This window comes from Vulpes lagopus, chromosome 4 (genome assembly GCF_018345385.1).
Source record: "Vulpes lagopus strain Blue_001 chromosome 4, ASM1834538v1, whole genome shotgun sequence".
In the NCBI taxonomy this organism is placed as follows: Eukaryota; Metazoa; Chordata; class Mammalia; order Carnivora; family Canidae; genus Vulpes; species Vulpes lagopus.
Genome location: NC_054827.1, coordinates 78,464,086 through 78,487,703, shown reverse-complemented (window position 1 = coordinate 78,487,703; position 23,618 = coordinate 78,464,086). Strand labels below are relative to the sequence as shown.

At 35.2% G+C, this 23,618-nt stretch overlaps 2 protein-coding genes across 2 annotated transcripts in view; one reads left to right on the top strand and one right to left on the bottom strand.

Annotated features, from left to right (window-relative positions):
* Positions 1–4,283: 4,283 nt before the first annotated feature.
* CETN3 (centrin 3) lies at positions 4,284–22,134 on the bottom strand. The gene is made up of 5 exons (XM_041751353.1): positions 22,002–22,134; positions 19,703–19,838; positions 17,896–18,010; positions 11,303–11,494; positions 4,284–4,687 (listed from the first exon to the last, which is right to left on the bottom strand). The coding sequence occupies exons 1-5, from the start codon at positions 22,016–22,018 to the stop codon at positions 4,644–4,646; spliced, it is 504 nt and encodes a 167-aa protein (XP_041607287.1). The 5' UTR covers positions 22,019–22,134; the 3' UTR covers positions 4,284–4,643.
* POLR3G (RNA polymerase III subunit G) overlaps positions 22,042–23,618 on the top strand; it is a 107,059-nt gene continuing 105,482 nt past the window's right edge. Inside the window, exon 1 of the mRNA XM_041751350.1 lies at positions 22,042–22,144. The gene's annotated coding sequence lies outside the window, so the exon portion shown is untranslated. The remainder of the gene's footprint in view (positions 22,145–23,618) is intronic.

The following is a 23,618-nucleotide window of genomic DNA, read 5'->3' as shown; positions in this document are numbered from 1 at the left end:
AAAGGCAAGCGCCAAACCACTGCGCCACCCAGGGATCCCTCTTTTCTTTTTTTTTAAGATTTTATTTATTTATTAGAGACAGAGAGAGAGGCAGAGACACAGGCAGAGGGAGAAGCAGGCTCCTTGCAGGGAGCCCGATGTGGGACTCCATCCTGGGACTCCAGGATCACGCCCCGGGCTGAAGGCGGCGCTAAACCGCTGAGCCACCGGGTTTGCCCTAGTTTCCCTAGTTTTATATTTCATTTCATATATATAAATTTAACCAGTTCTATATTTCAATCTTGGATAAAGCTTTCAATGAATGCTTTAACTACAGGGCGTCAGGTGACTGGATACAGAATCAGCAAACGTAAACAAATTACCTATTTCAACTGAATATGGGGGAACCTAAGCTGCTTAATTAACAAGATCCTCAAGACCTAAACTGTCATCCAGATGACTGCCATATTTCCAAAAATTCCTGCTTGCAACCCAAATCCTGAACATGGTTTTCCTTCTACTACTAAAATAACCTTTACTGACTCCTTCTTTGACCAATGCCTTCCATTGAGACCTAGAAGAGCTTTACCTTCTATCAGCTTCAGATCCATAAACCCTCCTTTCCAGCTTGATGCCTCCCATACATCCTTTTACCAACCATACTCCTAAACCCAAGCTTCCTTCCATTTCCTAAGAATTTAAGAGTTTTTTCTTCATTCAAGCAATTACCCCCCCCCCAAAAAAAAATCTTCTCCACAAGGGTAAATTGAAAAAATATGTTTTCCTAAATTTTACTTTCAAAATGAGTCTTTTGAGTCTTCACTACTCAACATGTGCTTTCTCAATAATTAAGTGCTTGATATTCTATTTCCATTTAATATATTTTTCCCCTAACATCTAGTTTTTCAATGTGTTGCCCCCCTAACTATAGACTAAGATTATTAGCTTCCAGAGGTATGGCAACAAACACTAACTCACATGGAATAACATAATACAATGAACGCCAAGCTAGATTAAGCACAGATGTTTAATCAGTGCTTTTGCTGCTGAGCTTCTGTAATCAATGGTTTTGCTGCTGAGTTTCTGAATTCTAGATATTATCTTTTAAAGGTCTTATCCTTTACACCTTGAGATAGTATATAAAAGTCACTGTAAGGAGACAGTATAATCAAGTGGTTATGAGTAGGCTCATAAGTCAGAAAGCTTACGATTAAATTCCAATTCCAATTCATGTTACCTGGAACAAGTAACTTAAACTCTCTGAGCTTTTGATTTTCTTGCGTGTAGAAAAACGTTAATCCAACAGTATCCATCCCAGAAGGTTATTAGATTATATGTATATACCTATGTGTATACCTGGTACACAGCAGCACTTAATGCTCCTAATTTTTTAAAAAAACATTTCCTTTATAAAACTTAGCTGCACAGCATACAGTATTCATGCAAAAAAAAAAAAAATCTTTCTATACTTTCATCTAAGTGCAAAGGAAAAACAGGTAGAAACAATAACCTGGTTCCAAAGATGTAACATATGGCAAATTGTGCTGGTTACTAAGCTATCTTTTTTTCCATAGCTCCAAACCACTAGTCTATGCTCAACTGCATAATATGGGGATTAGAACTGTACAAACTACATTTCTCCTTTGCTGACTTTTTGTTAGCATCCCAACAAATGGGAGGACTAGAAGAGTGAAACAAAGGCAGAAGAGAAATTTTGCTATTTCCTGCTTATTGTTCCTGTCAAACTTTCCCAGGGCAAAAATTCATTCCAGTAGCAGCACTTGGTGCATCTCCAGTTTATCATTCCCCACCAGTACTAGCAGTACTCTCTCCTCAAATGTCCCTAAGTCCCTGCATTAAAGGACCTTTTCTCCATGCTTCTAATTTCTGGTAACCTCTATCTTTCATTCCCTTGGCTCTAGGCGTGGTACTTGCTTTAGCTAAGTGTTCACCCTTCTGATTTTTTTCTTCTCCAGTATCAGATCAACCTATTGCTCATCTAGCCTATTAAAACATCTAGTTGTATCTTTTTTTTTTTTTCAAGATGTATTTATTCATGAGAGATACAGAAACGCAGAGACAGGAGAAGAGGCTCCATGCAAGGAGCCCGATGTGGGACTTGATCCCAGGACTCCAGGATCACAGCCTAAGCCGTAAGACAGCTGCTCAACCACTGAGCAACCCAGGCGTCCCTACTTGTACTCCTCTCATCTGAAATCTGACATTGATATTATTCAGAGGGGGGTAGCAATAACATAGAGGCTTAAAATTTTTTTTGCCTTTTATATAATGTCTTTATATATTACATAATTTAAATTTATTTAAAATGATTTTAAAAATTTTGCTTTCTTCACAATGGTGTTCAGAACACTGTAAATAATTTTTTCCTTTTAAGAATACATCACTAGTAAATCCCCAAGAAAATTTACTTCCAGGGACTAGAACCATCAATGTGGGCAAATTGATGTGGGTGCATTAACTAAATCTGAAAGTCTTCCATAAAAGGCACATAGGTTCTTTAGAGAGTAGGTTCTGTTGTCGTAACAAAGGTGAAGGAAAAGATCTAAGCTGACAAATCCTAAACTATCAAAGCTTACCAAGACACCAGAACAACAATAAACTAGACAAGTTTAGCAAAAACAATTATTTTCTTACATCATGAAATGCATTGGATGAAATAGAACTATAACGATAAATAAGACTAATACCCACCACCACCTTTCTTCTATTAAAGCAAATTCACTATTATTGCTATCTCTACCAGCTATTTTACTGGCCCTTCAACTCTACAGATACTGATTATTAACACTGAAAAAAATTATTCATACCCTTCTGCAGGAGAAAACTTCCACAAAGATTAAGAAATGAGGTAAGCACTTTTCCCTTAGCCCTCAGTAAAAAGAGAAGAAACAAAATTACTGGTATCCCTAAGAGTAAGTACTTATATATTAGGAATAAAGAAGTTATCTCTCTAAGTGAAAAAAGTAGCTTGGATTTTTATTCCAATAAAGTGGCAGAAGACAAGCAAGCCTAGATTGATTGATTAAAATTTTATTTATTTATTCATGAGAGACACAGAGAGAAGCAGAGACAGGAGAAGCAGGCTCCATGCAAGGAGCCTGATGTGGGACTCGATCCTAGGACCCCAGCCGGGATCATGACCTGAAGCAAAGGCAAACGCTCAACCACTGAACCACTCAGGCATCCCAACCTAGATTTATTTGTATCTGTTTTAGTCTTTATTTTTTTTATTCTTTAATTTCCTGGAAATCAACATACTTTGTGATCAAGACATAGAAGGCAATTCGTCAGTAAGGGTGATAAAAATTTTTTAATTTCAAAGAATATTTGCTGCCCTGGATATTGTTACTACTGTGACACTTATTTCATATTCAAAATTAAATTTTAGTATGATGAGCAATTAGCTTACTTTCTACTTAACTATTTGAAATGCCATCATTGTTATGTTGTTCCCTACTGATTTGTTTGTAAAATTTCTAGTGGGTAATTCTTTATGTAATACTCTCAGAAGCACATAGTTCAAGTGCCTCAAATTATTACTGTACTTTAAATTTAAAACAAGAAATCTAAAGAAAGATCACTGAAATAGATAACTATCTTCCAGAGAGCCCATACCATCAGGAACCAGATTATTAGTGAAGGATCAGCAGAGGTACCAAATCTATCTCCCATAATCATTTGTTTCCCCCACTAACATACATTTCTGTAAGGCAGAGGAGCCCACTAATACCTGGAAATTCTGTCTCTACTGTTTCCTGGTGAATCATAGAATGTTCTTTTATACAGGTAAAACTATCTTAAATGATTTCTGTGGCTTAGTTTTCTACTTTCATCATTGTGACGTTTAATTGAGTGATAATTATTGTAACAGATCAAAATTCCAAAATTTCAATCTTTCACTTTGTCAAGAAACCAGATGATTCAAACTGTACTCAATTAGTTTAAGAGGGAAATATCCAGATTTAACTGTCATAACTTATGTTAAGACACCAGAAATGCTATAGAACATAATACATGAGGATAAATGGCTCTATATGCACATTTTCTCCTTCCAAACTGAAAGACATGACTCTTAAAAAAGGAATTATGCCTCAATTGAGTCATCATCTTGTACTGAAACATGAAATGTTAAAGTTACAATGGAAAGATGTGCTATTCTATTGTTATTTGTATTTCAGTTTTTGTTTCTGAAAATAGTAGTATAAAGAGAAAAGATTTAAGAAAGATACCACTGGTTATAGATATTTGTAATTATAAGACAGAAAATTTACCATACTTTAAAATACTACTAAAATAAACATTTTATTAATGAAAGTCTGTAACGCGTACATCAAAACAAAAGTGACTGCTGATGCCGAATAAAAAACTTTCAGAGAATGTATACCACATGATTCAATTTTTTAAACTTTATATATATATAAAAGCTGTACTATAAATACAAAGCTAACCTAATAGAGTGCTAACAATACTGTTCATACAAAGAAACTTAACAGTAGTAAAATATGAATACATAAGACACTTATTTTTGGTCCTTTTGGAAAAAAAAGAACTAAGTTGGGTTTTTTTCTTAACATGGCTCCAAGCACAAAAATAGAATATGAGATGAGAACTGCAACATTCTTAGTGTTTATCCTTGTAATTCTTTAAATGTCACCAGTCATAATAGCAATGAACTCCTCTTGATTTACTGTGGTAAGAAAGAAAATGTAAGTCAGAAATATAAATTTTTTTCACAGAACAATACTAGTATTTTATACTAAGTATCTTCAAATTCTACATTATGCAAAATTGTTAATAAACCAAGACATACTGTTTTGCTTTTACTTATTTGATAGGAAGTTGATCATGTTTACTAAGTACAGCCCCATGAGTACAAATATGTAACATGTGACAAACAATATAAATTAATATTCTATAATATTACTGAAAGACATGATTTAAGTTATAAAGAAGTCCCTCATAATCATAATAGGTATATACACTTACAAAAATAGTTTTAAAGCTTGACATTTTTAATTTCTTAAAGGGTTAAATCTTCTTTATAATCTTTATTCTACTAGTTCATTTAGTAAATCCTTCATAAATAAGCTTAAATCTATCACGCATATATATTTGAATTCTAAAGGAAAATATATTAGATTTAAAAAGTCAAATTGCTTTTTGAACTTTTATAGATTTAAAAGCCTACTAAAAAAACAAAAACAAATAAAAAAAAATTGAAACCAGCTCACCAGACCTCAAAGTATCTAGATACAAATTTAATCTTAATTAGCAAGGTAATATAGCAACTATACTATATGGATATAAATGCAGAAATAATTACTCATAAAGACAAACAGTTTACCAAAACCATCAATAAAATTCAGTTGGAACTTACAGTTTATATAGTACAAGATTTAAGAAAGCAACCTAGAAATAGGTAACAATCTTATTAAATATAATTTTTTAAAAAGAATTTATTTATTTATTCATGAGAGACACAAAGAGACAGGCAGAGACACAGGCAGAGGGAGAAGCAGGCCCCATGCAAGGACCCCTACATGGGACTTGATCCTGGAATTCCAGGATCATGCTCCAGGCAGAAGGCAGGCGCTAAGCCGCTGAGCCACCCAGGGATCCCTAAATATAATTTTTTAAATGCATACATACATATACACACAAATTAATAGAGTTGTTCAAAAAAGAATGTTTCTTTTTGGTAAAACAGGTGACTTCATGGGCTCCAAAACTTAACACATACCCTAACAATGCACAATTTATGAATGATCATTTTGATAATGATAACAAGAACAATGTAATGAGGAAAAAAGAAACCCGGGTTCCAGTCAGAGATCTGAGACAGAACAGTTCTGTGTCTTAATTTCTTCATCTAAAAATACTGAACTACAAGATGATCTTTTATGTTGTTTCTACCTGGTAATAAACAGACACCAGGGTTCCTGTTCTATTGTATCTTGCAATTTAAATGAAGATATTAGGTGATATTATAAAATTATTTTTAGTTTTCTTAGCACAACAATGGCATGATAATTATGAAAGATAATATCCTTATTCTTAGCAGATGCATGCTAAAATGTTGGGAAGGTCAAGTTCATGATATATTTTTCAAATGATCCAGAAAAGAAATCTACTACAGACAAAGCAAATATAGTAAAATGTTAATTATTGAATCTAAGTAGAAGGTAGAAAGGTGTTCATTGTATTAAATTAACATTTTTTTCTCTGTGTTTGAGAAGATTCATAAGGAAAAGCTAGAAAAAAATTAACCAATAAAAAAATGTTGAGATAAATATGTACATCAAGAATGAAAAAAGTATACCGGTTCCAGAAACCACAAAGAAAATCAGTTTCAATAAATTATGTAAGTCATGTTTCATAACTGAAACAGAGAACTATTGCTGTATAACACAAAACATGATTTATTATTAAAAACCACATATCTGTGTTGAAAAACATCATAATGGGAAAAATCATTACTTCTGAGAAAAATTTATGTAAGAATAAATCTTGACTTGAGCTCTAAAATAAAAACAGGATTTGGTTTAACAGGAAGTGGAAAGAAAGCTAGGGTAGGAGAACACCATCGGCAATAGTTAAAAAAAAGAAAATAGTGTGAAAATAAACTTGAAGGGGTTAAGAAGAATGAGATGTCCAGAAGCTAAAAATGAATCAGAATCCAAAGATTCCAATATTAAACATCTATAAGACACTATGACAGAGTAGAAGAGAATATATAACCTGTAAACTTTCAATGATCTTACAAATTGTAGTAGTGATCTTTAACTTTGGCACTTAAACACATGTTTCAGTATGTTATGAAAGCTACGGCCCCTTTCTCTCCTACTGTAAAAAAGAAAAAAATAATAAGGGAAAGGAGGGGAACTGAGGGGGAAAAACTAGAGAGGGAGACAAACCATGGGAGACTAACTCTGGGAAATGAACAAAGGATTGTGGAAGGGGGGATGGGCAGGGGGTTGGGGTAACTGGGTGATGGGCACTGAGGAGAGGGCACTTGATGAGATGAGCACTGGGTGATATATGTTGGCAAATCGAACTTCAATAAAAACAAATTAATAAGAAAATAAATTAAAAAGTACAAAATATATAAACGTTTAAACAATCTCATCATTACACACTTTCATTTAAGAACCTGTGACTTAGTAAATCTAGACTGAGGTATCTAGACCAAAACAAGAAATAAAGTATATTTTTAAGGAAAACAACATAAAGTAACCTCGAATGATTTGACTAGAAATTATTTTAATAGCATAACAGAGCCATGATTAAATTATTCAAAATATGGCATACATGATTTGTTCCTTAAAGACCTAGAACATTTTTCTCTCAATCTGTAAAATTTCAATACTCAAATTTCAAAATTAAGTTTCATGTATCTACCTGAAACCACAAAAGTTAACTTTTGTTATATTTACGTATGAACACTTTATAAAGTATTGTAGCAGTTAAACATATTTTAATCTATTCTATAATTTCCACAGCCTAAAAACAGATTACTTAAACCCAAAAAAGTAGAAAGCTGAAAGGAAGAATGTTGCTAAGGAAAGTAAATGAGCTCCTCAGGTACCAGTGAGCCTTTCAGACAATTAAGAAAACCTGTAATGCCTTCGTACATTTAGCTTCATAACCTTTTCTATCAATATTTATATCAAGCTCCTATATTTAATGTAGCACAATGCCTCCCTTTAAATAGGCACCTGATAAAATACTTACTGAATCAAACACTTCATTTTCCTCTACACCGTCTTTTAAAACAAAATTTTCATAAATCAATCATTCCATAGTGTATATCTGTCTTTTAAATAAATACTTTAATAAAGATTTTATTTCTTTGAGAGACAGAGAGCACGAGTGGGGGGAGGGGCAGAGGGAGAAGGAGAAACTGACTCTGCTGAGCAGGGAGCCCAACATGGGGCTGGATTCCAGGACCCCGGGATCATGACCTGAGCTGAAGGCAGATTCTTAACGGACTGAGCCACCTAGGCGTCCCCACTTTGGGTTTTTAAATGCTGCTTTTATTTTTTCAAAAGATTTGGGCAGCCCAGGTGGCTCAGGGGTTTGGCGCCACCCTCAGCCCAGGTCGGGCTCCCTGCATGGAGCCTGCTTCTCCCTCTGCCTGTGTCTCTGCCTCTCTCAGTGTGTGTCTCTTGTGAATAAATAAATAAAATCTTAAAAAAAAAAAAAAGATTTACTTTTATATATCTTGGGAGTGATAATGGGGAAGGGATTCATTCTTTCTGTATCATTGCCACAGCTCTATTTATATTTTACATTGTATCTTCCTCTCCTTTAACTCCTCATTCACCATATTTATTACTCTATATACACAATGTTTAAAAAATTTCATTGCTTCTAAATACTAAAGTGTGAAAAATTCATGAAGACAAAAGAATTACTAAAGTCTACAAAAAAAGACAGTAAATACTATGATCTTTACTAGTTTAACATGTACAAAGAAAACAGGTTATATCTAAACCAAACTGCAGCCAAAAGTATCCAAATTAACAAGTTATTATAAAATGTGACTTGTGCTTTCTCAAAAAATGGGCAGTTTTTCATATAGCTGCGGAGATCCACATAAGGCAGTAGCCCAAAGCCAGACGAAATAGATTATAGCTCTCATTGTTTCTAAATATGAAAATGCCTTTCAACAATAATTTCCTGGACTTGCCATAAGAGTTATACTTAGTATGCCTTGTTTACAAAGTAGATAATGTCAAATAGCTACTACAAATTCTGGATAAGTATTTTTATCAATTGCAAGAGCATTTACACATATAAATAAAAAATAGCAGTATATGTATTGTATACACTGGCAATACTATTATTCATATGGTCTACAGACAATATTTGATGCATACGCCTAGACTACATGCAATACTTCAGGAGGACCCCACCCCCAGAAACTCACATCTCAGATTGGAAAGTATTAGATTAGTTGAACTTAATATAATAAGAACACCCTCTCCACACACAAAAAAGACAAATCTTAACAATAAAAGACTATGCATTACTGTATTTTATTTGTAATCAATCACTTGCAAAAATGAGAAAAAATGTTATCTGCCTATTGATCATTTGAAGAAGTACAGGAGGATGCCCAAGCAACAGTTGTACAGTCACTTAATGTAAAGCAAGCATTGAAAACCAAAGAAATGTTTTAAAGATGCACTAAAATCTTCAAGCAATGGAGCACAGGTGTGAACTCAGAGATTCAAAAGCAGCAAACAAAGCAGACTAACAAAGGATGCGAGAAATGGGCACATTTTCTAGGCAGTTTCACATCAAATTTGAATTTAAGAGGCAGCTTCCTAATTGTTATTTTCTTCTAATGTCAAATGAGGCTAATAACCAAAATCTAATTTGCATGTGCCTAGTACAGGAAAAGAAAATAACTATCTTTTGACACAGGTAAAAGCCATTACTAAAGATTTATGAACTAGACATACCAAAATTCTCTATGCCACTGAAGATAGTACCCTTACAGAATGGAGTTGCTTTAAAGCTAGTTTAGGGCAACAGCCAACAACTGTGGAAGACACAAAAATTTTTAAAATATGAGGGGAGTGGATACTAAATCCAAATATTAGAGTGACATCTTAAGAAATCATTTAAATGTCCTCAAGTTTTAATCATCTTTGTTTTAAAATATAAATAAATCTATCAATACCATTTAAAGAACTAGTATTACAAAGTATTATAATGCTCAAATAATATTTATGTAACTATGAGAAAGTATAATAATGCACAATTCTAAAGGACAATCTACAAACCTGAACTAATACCTAGTCGCTACTGTCTCACCTCCTTATTAAAGCATGCCTGTATTTCCAAGGTAATATATGTATTATGTATATATGTATAGTTGATACTGTATCAATATATAACTACTGTAACACACATTCCTGCTCAGGGCTTTAAATCAATAAACATCAGAACACTTACTATGTTCAAGAAAATGCAGGGGAATATAAACATGAGTTAAGATACAAAAAATGGAAAACAAGCTTCCATTTAAGCACCTTCAATATCTCCCTTTAATACTTAGAACCACCCTGGAAGGGATCACCATTCTCATTTTAATAAATGGGAAGCCAAGACTTAGGAAACATTGAAACTTGCACAAAACTTACATAACAACTACATAAGTGGTAGAGATTCAATTCGAATTCAGATCTCTATGATTCCAAAGCCTTAGGGCTTTCACACTATGATTCCATAGAGCTCTTATGAGACTTACAATATACTGGAGAGATACACATATATGTAACCAACAGAAGGCATTGCATAAAAGTGTCAAAATACTTTGTTCTTCTAAATGGAAGTCTCATAATTCACAGAGACCACTAGAAAAGGCTTTTGAGAAAAAGATGGAGTTTGAAATGATCCAGAGAGAAAGACGAACATTAATTAGCAAACAGAAATTGGCAATTAGAACATCCGAGGATTAAGGAATAGCATGAAGAAAAAATGCTTTCAGGATAGACTGTATTTGGTCAAGGTCTGTATGTGTGGGAGGTGAAGGTTAAAGGAGAAAAGTGGAAGACCACAGTGGAAAATAAAACCAGATAGTTAGGGCAGAACATATCTTAGAAAGCTTTGAAATTTACTCTGTAGGCACTGAAGAATCATTCAGCTTTTGAAGAAGGTAATGACATCATCAAACCTGTTCTTTAGGAAAAGAAAGTTAGCAATAGACTAAATTAGAGGGTAGAGTCCCACAGGCTTAGAGGGCAATTAGGAAGTTAGAGGAACCACTTCTGCCTTCTTCATTGTGTAGCATCAGTTGGCACACAAGGCACGGTATCCAGCAGGCATTCAAGGAAATAATGAATGAGGCTATGATAACATTCCTACAAAGAAATTAGGGCCTGAACTAGGGTGGCAGCAGTAAATAAAGATACAAAAAAAGATTCAAAACATTTAAAGAGTAGAACCAATAGAACTTACAGATTAGAAGTGTTATGTAGGTTAAGAAAGAAGGCATTAAAAACTGATAGTTTATTGAGTATCTGAAATTTTGGTGATGCTTCATCCTTGAAGAAAAGTACCTTCTTGGTACTCATATTACTGGAACCCCATATTACAAACAGTACAGTTGGTTTTAAATCATTCTGAATTAAATTATGTGAAATGTTTATGCAAAAAGCCCATTACAAGAAAACATTTACACTAAACACAGACAGTCTGCAATGGGTCTTGAAAATCATTTGATTTTAGAAAAATTTACTATATGCATATATCAGGAATTATACCTGGAATATATGTTTCACCCAAAACTTACTTTCTCCATCACCATCTTTATCAAATTCTTCTATCATAGCCCGAAGTTCTTCATCACTCATGTTTTCACCCAATTCTCTGGCAACACGTCGCAAATTCCTCAAGCTTATTTTACCTGAATCATCATCATCAAACAGTTTAAATGCCTTTAATATTTCTTCATGTGGATCTCTTTCCAATATCCAGTCTGTCACTACAGTTAAAAAAAATTGTTTTTAATTTAAAAACACTCTGTAAACACAAATGCATTCATCTGTTAAATCAACTAAGTATTAGATGAAAATTAAAGTTAGGAATCTTTCAACATTTAGTTTGATAATAAACTGCCAAATCAGAGCCCAAGAAACCAAAAAGATAAACATGAAATTACAAATATGAAATTTTAAAATATGAATTTTAAAATTTAATCTTTACGTTATCAACAATTCATCCTATTACAAGAGGAAGCAAAACTAACTCACATAAAGGCAAAATAAAACGGAGTATATACCATATTTATTTAAGGTCTACTATTATCAAGAATTGTACTAGGCTCCACTGACAGTAAGCACAAAAGTCTAGGAGTTTGTTACTTAGTTGTAGAGATGATATACCAACAAAACAATTAAGACTCATTAGATAGGAAAAGTTGGATGGCTGAACTTAATAGTAACATTACTGTTCTCAAATTAAATTCAATTTAAAGGAAAAAAATCATGACAAATTAATAAAATGCACTGCCAAATTGATAAAGACACAATGTCAGATGAAAATTCCGCTGATATCTTTATGATTTAAAGAACTTCCTGGTTTTCCAAAACACAAAAACTAGTTTTCAAAAGGACCACGATTACAGTAAGAAAGTCCCTCCACTGAAAAAAGAAAAAGAAAAGGTCTGGAAAGATATCCCAAAAGCTATGCCAATTTTGTTCAGCAAGATAACTCTCAGACAACTAAAAGTGAGTAATATCAGATCTCAATAGTAATAATGTATTTTGGTAGGCTAAGTGTAATAATATCTAATAATATAGTAAGCTTAAACAATATTTTCAGTCTTTAATCAATAGCCACAATAAAAAAATTTTTTTTCACAATAACAAAAATTTAAAAATATGTGGTAGAATTTTTTTAAGTTACTAGATCAAATTCTGAAAATATCTAAGTAAACATCTCTGAAACAATTCCACATGCTAGTTGACTACTAAACAAAAATTATTTATGACTTTCACTGTGCCATTAAAAATAATTCAGTCTTGGTGAGGTTTATAGAATCATTAAAAACTTGCACCAGTGTTTGTAGATGGAAAGTACTGGAATGTTTAATGCACGCAAAAGGAAGAATACAATTCAAGCCCACAAAAAATTATTATTGTTTTGCTGCAGTGTCATCATATTTGGTTGAGTAAGCTTTATTTTTTGTTTATTTTTTTTTAGATTTTATTTATTTATTCATGAGAGACACAGAGAGAGAGAGAGAGAGAGATAGAGGGGGGCGGGGGCAGAGACACAGGCAGAGGGAGAAGTAGGCTCCATGCAGGGACCCTGACGTGAGACTCGATCCCGAGTCTCCAGGATCAGGCCCTGGGCTGAAGGCGGCGCTAAACCACTGAGCCACCAAAGCTGCCCCTTGAGTAAGCTTTAGAATAAGCACCTATTTGAGCTAATGTTAAATCGTCTACCTATATATTTAGTAGTTTTCTATTATCCATTAATTGTACCCAAAAAAGTCTTTCAAGTAACTAATTGAAGTATATTACTATAAGTATGCAAATCACCAAAGCTCATAAATATTCAATCAAAAAGGAGTTGGCATATATACAGCCATAACACCAAAATAAAATACCATGCTTAACTCTATGGCTCATACTCAACTTATTTTGAATTTAGTCCCAACAAAAAAGCAGGACAAGGAAAAAAAAAGTGTTAAGAAATTTTCTTCACCAATTAAATAATTTACATGACAGGTGAACCAAAAAAGCAGCTTGCTGAAAGTATTAATGTACTTAAAGAAGCAACAGGGTGATATGGGGAACAGATGGGGCTCCAAGATGTATAAATTCTTATCCCACTAGTGCTTTAATTGTGTTAGTTACTTCAGACTTATGTGTATATATAATCTTTTATCAATACTTTGCCTTAGAATACAACTTTTCTTGGGAATTATAAATACCCATCGTTCTGGACAGCTAGAACATTGTAAATTTATGGTGACTCTCTTCCATGCTTTCATGCTCTACTCCTATTCCACAAAGTAGAATTTAATTACAAGAAATACACTTTTTTCCCCAATGAAAATAAATCACTAGCATACAGTTAAGGTGTGTTCTACCTAATTCACAAATCTCTGTCCTTGTAATTCTGTTTTTAAAAAAACCGTATTACCAGAATTATACTTCTCAAAATAGTTAGACCTACACATTACAAAAATTACTTAAAAACATAGCACATTAAAAGTTTATCAAAAATCATTAAAAGTACTGCTAGAAATATAGCTTCAGGTGTATTTCTCACTGCCTTTTAGGTTTTTTTTTTTTTTTTTTTTAAGATTTTATTTAGTTATTCATGAGAGACAGAGAGGGAGAGAGGCAGAGACACAGGCAGGGGGAGAAGCAGGCTCCTTGGAGGGAGCCCAACGTGGGACTCAATCCTGGGACTCCAGGATCACACCCTGGGCTAAAGGCAGGCACTAAACTGCTGAGCCACCCAGGGATCCCCGCCTTTTAGGGGTTTCTATCCTAAAATACAAGTTATTTTAAACTTAACTTTTTTTAAAAATAAAGTATCTTTAAAAACAAAAAGATTTATTCATTTATTCCTGAGAGACACACAGAGAGAGGCAGAGACACAGGTAGAGGGAGAAGCAGGCTCTATGCAGGGAGCCCGATGTGGTACTCAATCCCAGGACCCCGTGATCACACCTGGCCAAAGGCAGATGATGCTCAACCCCTGAGCCACCCAGGCATCCCTAAACTCAACATTTTGGAACCCAAATTCCTCCTACTATCACCAAGATAGTGTTTGATGCCCCACCTCCAAAAAAGATAACAGCACATTTAACAGATAGTCTCCCATATTTGAAGTCTGAACATTTTGAATCCCATAAACCTAATCAGTGATTACCAGAATACTGAGGATACTACCTTTTTTACTCTTAAATGTGTGTCTTTTCATTCTCACCACCCTTAGCATAAAAAGTCTATTATTTTCCTGTCTGCAGTCTCACTCCCCTGAAACCCATCTTTAATACCCTCAACAGTTAGCTTTCTAAAATATATCATCTTCTCTTCCTCAGAAACTGAAAATGATCATCTGCTGACTAAAGTCCATGCTTGGGACGCCTGGGTGGCTCAGCGGTTGAGCATATGCTTTTGGCCCAGGGCATGATCCTGGAGTCCTGGATAGAGTCCTGCATCGGGCTCTGTGCACGGAGCCTGCTTCTCCCTCTGCCTGGGTCTCTGCCTCTTTCTCTGTGTGTCTCTCATGAATAAATAAACCTTTAAAAAAAATAAAGTCCAAGCTCTACATCTGATGCAAGACTTTACCTATTTGACCCAATCCTATCTTTCATTTCCCTAACTTCGACAGTAAGAGACTACCTGAAGTTTCTCAAACATACTATATACTTTTACTATTCTGCTCTTTGTTGCTGTTTTCTTTGCCTGCAATGTCTTTCTGTACTTGCTCCCACAATCTCAAGATCAAATGCTAGTCACATTCCCAAAGGCCCCAATTAAAAATCTCCTCTGTAAAGTCTTCTTCGAGACCAGGAAATGACAATTCTTTTTTTTTGTTAAAGGCCAGATAGTAAATATTTTAGGTTTTGTGGAGAGTTTAAGGTCTTTGACTCAACTACTTTATCTGCCAAGACAGCACAAAAGCAGTATAAAAGACGAGGTACTATGGAAGCAACAGCTGAATTTGGCCTAAGGGTTGTAGTTTGCCAACTCCTTCTCTAAACAAAATTATAATTTACCACAGAACATTATAGTTTGTTATTACCTACATTTAATTAGTAAGCTCCTTGAAAGAACCTTAGTAACTTTTAATGCCTCTCCCTCAACCCAGTGAAGTACCTAATACCAAAAACTTCAGCAAATGTTTATTAAATAAGCAAAGCAAAAACAATAATAAATATTCTATTCTAAATAGGCAATGGAATGATTAGTTTGTGCCCCAAAAAAGAGGGAGTACAAACATCTAACTTATCTTGGTCTTATTTTGAAGGAGCAATTCCTAAAACGCCTTTGTTACTCACTAACCTCAAGCTGCTAGATTCTTAAGTTACATTAAATATATTTTAATATTTTTTTCTAACAGTGGAAAAATTCTGGTTTAATATTAGACTTCCTCCAGAAATAGCTGTGGAACAGTATCTTTCAATAGTAATAGATAAAATTATGTATTAACCAGAATCAAATGTTCTGGTTCAGAGTTACTTGTTCCAAAGTATAAAATAGACACTCATTTGTGGTCAGTTATCATTGAAAAGTAATTAACAAATGGAGAAAATATACAGTTCTTGGCTGTTTGATTTCTAAACAGTAATAAATTTTTATTTGACTACTGATATTTTCAATAGGTAGCCTTTAAGATAGCTAAAGTGTGTGCTAAGTTGGTCAAAAGTTCTATCTTTCAAAGTCAGAGCAGATGTTTAGCCATGGTCATTTATTCTGGAAAGAACCCAGTATCGATGGCTCCAATAATAATATAGAAAAATGAAGGGTAAGGAAAGGGTGAAGATGGCATGGCACTCTGGCTTCAACTGCTAATAAAATCACATTTTAAAACTGTATTTACTTAAGATGTTGTAATATGTTGCATAAAATCATTAATGACCATGATAGAATGCCTTAAATAGCCTGCAACTATGAAAAAAATGTAATCAGAAAAACATGAATACAAGACTTTTTATGTTCAAGTGGATACATATACAATTATCTCCAGGCACTAAAGCAAAGTGAAACAAAGACAATTTTTTAAAGTAATAATAACAAATACTAAATAGTACTTACTATTATAGCTAGGACCCTTTCTAATAAACATTTGACATATTTTATGTATTAACTTATTTATTCCTCCCAAAAATCACAAGATAGTACAACTATCCCCACTATATATAGCTGCAAATGAGTCAGAGACAAGAAAAATGACCAAGTCATACAAAACCAATATCTGAACCCAGGCAATTTGATTTTAAAATGTCCATGATAAACCACTACATTGTATCAAATGTGCCTGAACTGTAGCTCTTTCCTAACAATATCATTGCCACTATATCCTAATACCTGTTTCTATAAATTAACAATCTAAGTTGGAACTTGGACTAAGATCATTAACTGTAGAAGAACTTCAATAATGAAAGACTAAAAGAATAAAGATGGTTCCTTCCCCCTTCTCAAGTAAATAAATCTACAGATCAGAAAACAACAACAACAACAACAACAATATGCTCCCCAAGGGATGAGCTGCCTTTCTAAACAGTTATTTCCTAATTTATAAGGTGGGGATATTCTGTGTTGTTCTTCCTTTCTCTTTTAGGTTTATCCTTTAACTTTCCTCTTCCTCACCTTGGTTTTGAGTTTTCAAATTAAAAAAATAAAACCAATGACTTAATGATATGAATCTATCTTTTCCAAACTGCCATTTGTTTTTGCTTTCTGTACTGCTTCATGCAGTACAATATTCATGCTGAATATTTACACAAAAGGTTTGTAACTGGATTTGTTTCTAAATTTTTAAAATATTTAAAAATAACAATATGATATGCTTATATCATGACCCATATTAAGTATTACTGCTTTAGAAAATTAAACTCTGAATAGATGTACATTCTATGTATAATATTCTATGCAATATATTTAAATAATAACAAAGGCCTTGCCTTCCAGAATCTTCTATTCTAAAAAAGCTTGATATATGCTATAACTAATTCACTACAATCAACTATATAAAAATTCAGTCATATTAAGCTCATGACACATTACGCTTAGTTGGTTATTCTAAAATGTTTTCTCCTGCTTGAGTTTGCCAAATGCCTTTATTACAATCCTCTCCCCATTCTCAACTTTAAACAGATGACTTTATTCACTGAGATCAAGTCACACAGAATATGCAGCCCCTTATAAGCTTTGTCAACCTGAAGGCATGCACTTCATCTTCAGCCAAAGATACCAAATGCTATAGGTTTTCTCTTCTCCCACTCTGCCAACAAAAATCACACACCAGAATGGTCTTAGGAAATATTTTCCAAACAAAAGGATACCAAATTTTCTGTTTTAGCCTAAGAAAATAATTTTTTGATCACCTTTTTAGTTTTATCACATGATACAAACACATTACTTAGGAAGACATCATTCCACAAAAAGCTACATAATAGTTCCTTAATTAGAATCTTCAGAACAAAAGACAAAATGATAAATCCCATAGTGAAGCTGTAAATCTTATTTTTTTCTTTGAAAATAAGTAAAAAGAGTGCCCCCAAATCCCTATATAATATCTACATTATACAGCAATGTTCAATAACAAAATTCCATAACCCAGAGAATTAAAAAAAACTAATATTAACCAGATAATTTCGTAACAAGTGCTAATTACAAAGACTATTAAAATACACACCAACTTCATTAAAATCTTCAAAGGTGATTTTCCCTGTGGCTTCTCTGTCATAATCTTTAAGAATCTTCAGTACATCAGCTTTTTTTACATCAAACCCCAAGGCTCTCATTGCCACCTTTTGGATTAAAAGGGAAAAGCAAATTATAAAGCACTCTTTCAAAAGAAGTGACTTCCAATTCTTAAATAAGTTTTTACAACTTAAGAGATGTCAGCACATTAATAAAACATTTAAATCTTTTGCATGTTTTATGTCTCTTAAAAAATCAAAGTGATAGCTTTTCTCCACTACTGAAATAGCAATTTTTTCACTTACATATCCTTTTTTATATGACAAACCAATCAAGTGTTTATAAAATACACCATATAAGACTGACTTACTGTACAAATCATTTTAACAAATTACTTGTTCTCAAATGATTACCAAAATGAAAAAAAGTATAGCATAAATATTAAAAATGTATACAACAGAAGAGATAAAAAAATTAAAGTAAGAGTTATCATGAGACTCTACATGATTAGTTATTAAGTAAATAGTCCAGGCCCTGAGTTTAAAGAAAAGATCTTGTTACTATTAACAAAAAGGAGAGACAGGATACTGATTAAAGAAATCTTACTCAGAAAGGTTCCATTTGTTCCCTGACATATGGATGAAATAAAGTAGAAGAGCACTGAGAAAAGGATGACTGGCATTAAAACAGATACCATAATATATAGGCTTAAGGACAGTGAACAGAGCAGCTTACTGAACCGGAAGAGCTCAGGTGGAAACAAGTCCTTAGCAACGAGAAAAGTAGGTAGTAGTAAAAGTGTGGGGAGTATTCAATAAAAATCAAAGGAATCTGAACTTTATGCAGTGTACAATGAGGAGCCACTAAAGGTTTACGAACAATGAATAATAGGAGGAAAGAGTCTTAGAAAGGTGAATCTAATGGTAGTATACAGAGCGAACCAGAAATGGAGAAAACATTTAAGAAGATCCAGGTATGAAGTAAGATCCCAAGCCAAGATAATAACAATGGTAACAAATGGAAGAGACAGGGCAGCCCGGGTGTCTCAGCAGTTTAGCGCCGTCTTCAGCCCAGGGCGTGATCCTGAGAACCTGGGATCGAGTGTCACGTCGGGCTCCCTGCATGGAGCCTGCTTCTCTCCCTGTGCCTGTCTCTCTCTCTCTCTCTCTCTCTCTCTGTCTCTCATGAAAAAATAAATAAAATCTTAAAAAAAAAAAAAAATGGAGCTACCAAAATGTTGCCTTTCTCATGCTGAGTGTGAGATCTGTACTACCCTAAACTTTAATTTTCCCTCACATCTTTATAATTCTAGGCCCTAAAGTTGACATTTTCCCCCATTAGCACTGCGTTGACATCAGACATCACTTATATTGTTTGCACTAGAGAAAGTATGTACAGAATGTATTACTAATGTGTTCAAATTAAAAGAACACTCTCACAATGTGAAAAAAGAATGAGTCATACACAAACGAAAAAAAAAACCAGCAGTGGCAAAAATACAGTAAGAACTGTTTAAATCCTATAGTTTGAAATCTTTTTATTACATGAGTGAAAATAAGGCCCTACCATAGTAATATACTTTTATATTTAAAATACTATTCGCTTCACAGTGTGAAAAGGAAAGTCTAAAAAGATGCTAGTATTTAATTTTATTATAGCACTTAACTGTGAACATCTCAAATGGTTTCATATTTCCACAACCAGTTTAGTTAAAATACTTTAGATGGGTTATTTTAGCCAACTATAGAAAATGCAAACGATTTTAACAGAAAAATATACATTTTAAAGTATATTATTACCTTTAGTTCGTGATAATCTATTGCTTCATCTTTGTCTGTGTCAAATAGTTCAAAAGCATCTTTAATTTCTTGTTTCTGTTCTTCAGAGAGTTCTCTTCTTTTTTTTCTCTTTGTTTTGTCTACTACAAGCTCATTTCTATGAAATGAGAAGAAAAGTCTATTCAGTCTACTTTAATTCTATTCTCCTACACATCTAGATAATTAAAATTTCAAAATGCGACAAAGAAATTAAACAAGGAATAATTTTTTTAATTTCTAAAAAGGATATTTGAGAGAAAAATGAAATTTTTCTTCCATGAGTCAAAGCCTTGCTCAATCCATAGTCCAAGCTGCTATAAATCTGCACTTTCCAAAACTGAAAAGTGTTACATGTTATTATAAGAAAAAAAGAACCTAACTTTCTTTCCTTCTGGCTTTGTATTTATTCTGATATTAATGTGGAAGAAATAACTGTGAATAAAAAAATTATTCATCACAGAAATCGCAACAAAACCAAAGCACTCCTACTTATTAACATTACTCTACAATAGTATTAAATTAATCAAAGGAAAATTCATAATTGAGAATCATTGCATATTTGGTTTACTTTTGAGAGCATTTATAAGTTATCAAAATTACTACCAAAAAAAAGCGTATCACTTAACAATTAACTTACAAAGTTTGTGGCATTGTGGGTTCAAATGTGTGATTTACAGTACACATTGCTAAGTTTGGGGCTTTATTTATAATTTCTTCCATTGATATTAACAAATCAACCGAAATACTGAAGTCTAAATATACCACGAAAATTAAAAGCCAAAACAAGAATGCTTGTGCTAATTTTCTATATTTTTTAAATTTCTTAAAAGGAATTATTTGAGAGAAAAATGAAATTTTTCTTCCATGAGTCAAAGCCTTGCCCACCCCCTAGTGAAGAGTCCATGGTTTTCTAAATTTCACTTGTAAATTTAGATATAGCTTCTCCTAAATCCTCGAAATTTCTTGAAAGTAGATTTTATTTAAAAAGGCAGAAATGGGGATCCCTGAGTGGCCCAGCGGTTGAGCACCTGCCTTCAGTCCAGGGCGTGACCCTGGGGTCCGGGTATCGAGTCCCTGCCTCGGGCTCCGTGCATTGGAGCCTGCTTCTCCCTCTGCCTGTGTCTCTGCCTCTCTAACTCTCAAGAATAAATAAATCTTAAAAAAAAAAGGGGGGGGGGGGAGCCAGGTATGTCTTAAGAGATACTCATCTTAGTGTTCCAAAATTTCGAATGGTGCCGCAACATCCGTACAAGAAGTCTGAAACCAATTTCCTAACACTTTGAAATGTAAAGCCTAGTTGATTTTATTTAATAAAAACACCTTACCTATTTGCCTGTGTTTTGCTTTCTAAAAACCTACCACAAAGTCAAGAGACAGACGATCAGAAGATGACCAGGAGACCTATAGTAATAAACAGAGCGGGGGAACAACCTTTCACAAGACACCTGACTTCGCGCGAACAGGGACCCCCGTCCCCGCGGTCACCTTCTCTGGACCGCCAGGTCAACAGCAGGACCCGCCACGGGGTCGAGGCAGGGCTGCCACCATCATCTCCCAGCCCAAAGCCGCACCTGTTCAGAAAGGCGTAACCACCTTTTTTTTTTTTTTTTTTTTTAAAGGTGCAACGTGTAAAAACATCTAGGTGCTGCTGCTGCTGCTGGGGGCAACGGACGGGGTTAGAGATTGGAAGTCAATGAAAGGTAAACAAAACTAAAAAAAAAATTTTTTTTTTGAGAAATCAATTAAAGTCATTTATATGGGTCGCCCGTTATACCTTAAAGCAGGGCCCCAGGATAAGAGCAAGGAGGGTTTAAAGCTCTTTCCAAAATTTATAGCTCGGTCTGACGGCTGCAGGAGCTGCAGGGGCTGCAGGGGCTGCAGGGGCTGCAGGGGCTGCAGGGGCTGCAGACCCGGAGGGCGGAGCTGAACCCAGGGATGCTCCCCGGCCTGACTTCGCGGAGAAACACCGCGAGACAGAAGCATCGCGATAGTTCACTCCCTCCTCGCAGCTAGAAACCCATCTCCTCGGTGGTGCAAAGCCCAACGCGCTGATACAGACGCTAACTACCTCGGCAGAAATGCACGGGACTCCTCACCTGCGGAGCACCAGGGCCCCCAGGGTGAGGAATCCGAGCCAGGAAGGCTGGCCGAGGCTCCTCGCCCTCATCCCAAAATGCATCCCCTTCCAGCTCGCCTCGGCCCAGCTACCTCCCTTCCACACACGCCCGCCCTGGGGCCCGCTGCGAGGTGTGCAGGGCATTGCGGCCTCCTCATTACCGACCTCAGAGCTAAACTCATTTTCTCTTCGGACAGAGACGTTCCCCTCGAGAACGACTTTAACGCCCTGCCCAAGGCAGCACGACTTGCACAAGCCGTTCAACAGACACCAACGACCTCAGCGGCCTCAAGGACCTCCCACACAAGGTAGACGCTTCGGAGTCGGATTGGTTGACGTTGCTAATAGCCCGCCCATTGAGGCGGAAGCGTCCCTGGTCCTCTGCTCTCATTGGGCGTACTTCGCGTCAATCAAAGAAGCCGCTCGTCCCTCTTCTTCTGCCCCTCCTCCCGCCCTTTAGATTGGCTTGTTGCGGTTTCCCGGAATCCTTTGCGGAGCGAGGGTCCAGGTGTCTGCGTGGTAGTTTGGGCGGTAGGTGGCTGCGCCTTGCTTCCCGCTGGGTGACCGCAGACGAGATGGACCGCTCCGGGGGAGAGAAGGAAGGGAGGGAGGAGAGGCGCGCCGCGGGGCCAGCCTCCTTAGCCGAAGGGAGGGAGCGGCTGGGGAATGAGGCCTGCCGAGTTTGACTGCGCTGTATTCTAAAATCTTGGGTGGCCTGAGTACATGGAGAGTTTGTTTAAAACGCAGATTTAAACGTCCCGTCCTCCCAATTCTGATTTTAGTAGGTATGAATTTGCATTTTTTCCCCCTTACAATCCCACGTGCTTTTAAGGCAGGTGCTGTCGCCTGTAGATTGTATATCTAATGGGTTGGATTATTAGGCTACTTACGGTAAAGCGGTACTTGACGGTACCTTAGCTCCCTTCTCCCTCCCTGAAGGGATCTGTTCTCTTGCATCCTTTGTTGTCCAGGGTCGGAAGCTGCTTATACACGTTATGTTATCTTAAGCTCCAAACTAAGTTCTTGAAGCTCATTTGGGTAATTAGTTTGTTTACTTGTTCATCACTCGTACTAGGCTTTCTTCAAGTACAGGATGGTATCTTTCATTTAACGCGGATCCCAGTGCCTGATACGGTGCCTGATGCACAGGCGCCCAATGAATATTTGTTGCGTTGGGTGGGATCTTGCTGTGAAAACCCACAAATCACTGAACTAAGTTGTAAACCTTATAAAGGAGTGAAATAGCCTGAATATGGGGTTGAGGCAGGGTAAGGGGGAAGATGTATAAACACTATGGGCTATGTATAAAGGATATATATATATATATATTCTCAACATATATATGTTTATATATGTTTTATATGTGTTTATATATAAATGTGTTTATACGTATAAACATGTTTATATATTTAATATATATGTTTATATATTTATATATGTGTTTAGGTATATATTTTTATTATATAAACATATATATATATATATGTTTAAAGAAGGGAGAGAACCAGTAGGACAGAAGAAAGTCTTCTTGAAGGATTTGGCCTATGTGTTAGGCTTAGAAGAATGAACTAAATTTGGACAGGTAAAACTAGTATGATGGTGTAACTCTAAAAATTAAAGGTTAAAGGAAACCCCCCCCCAAAAAAAAACAAAATTAGAAAACCTAACCTTTTAAAGTATTTCTATAAATCACTGTTGACTCGAAAAGGAAAGGTAATATTGCCACTAATACAGTTTTTGGTAGTTTAAAAGGAAGGTTGGGGCACCTGGCTGGATCAGTCT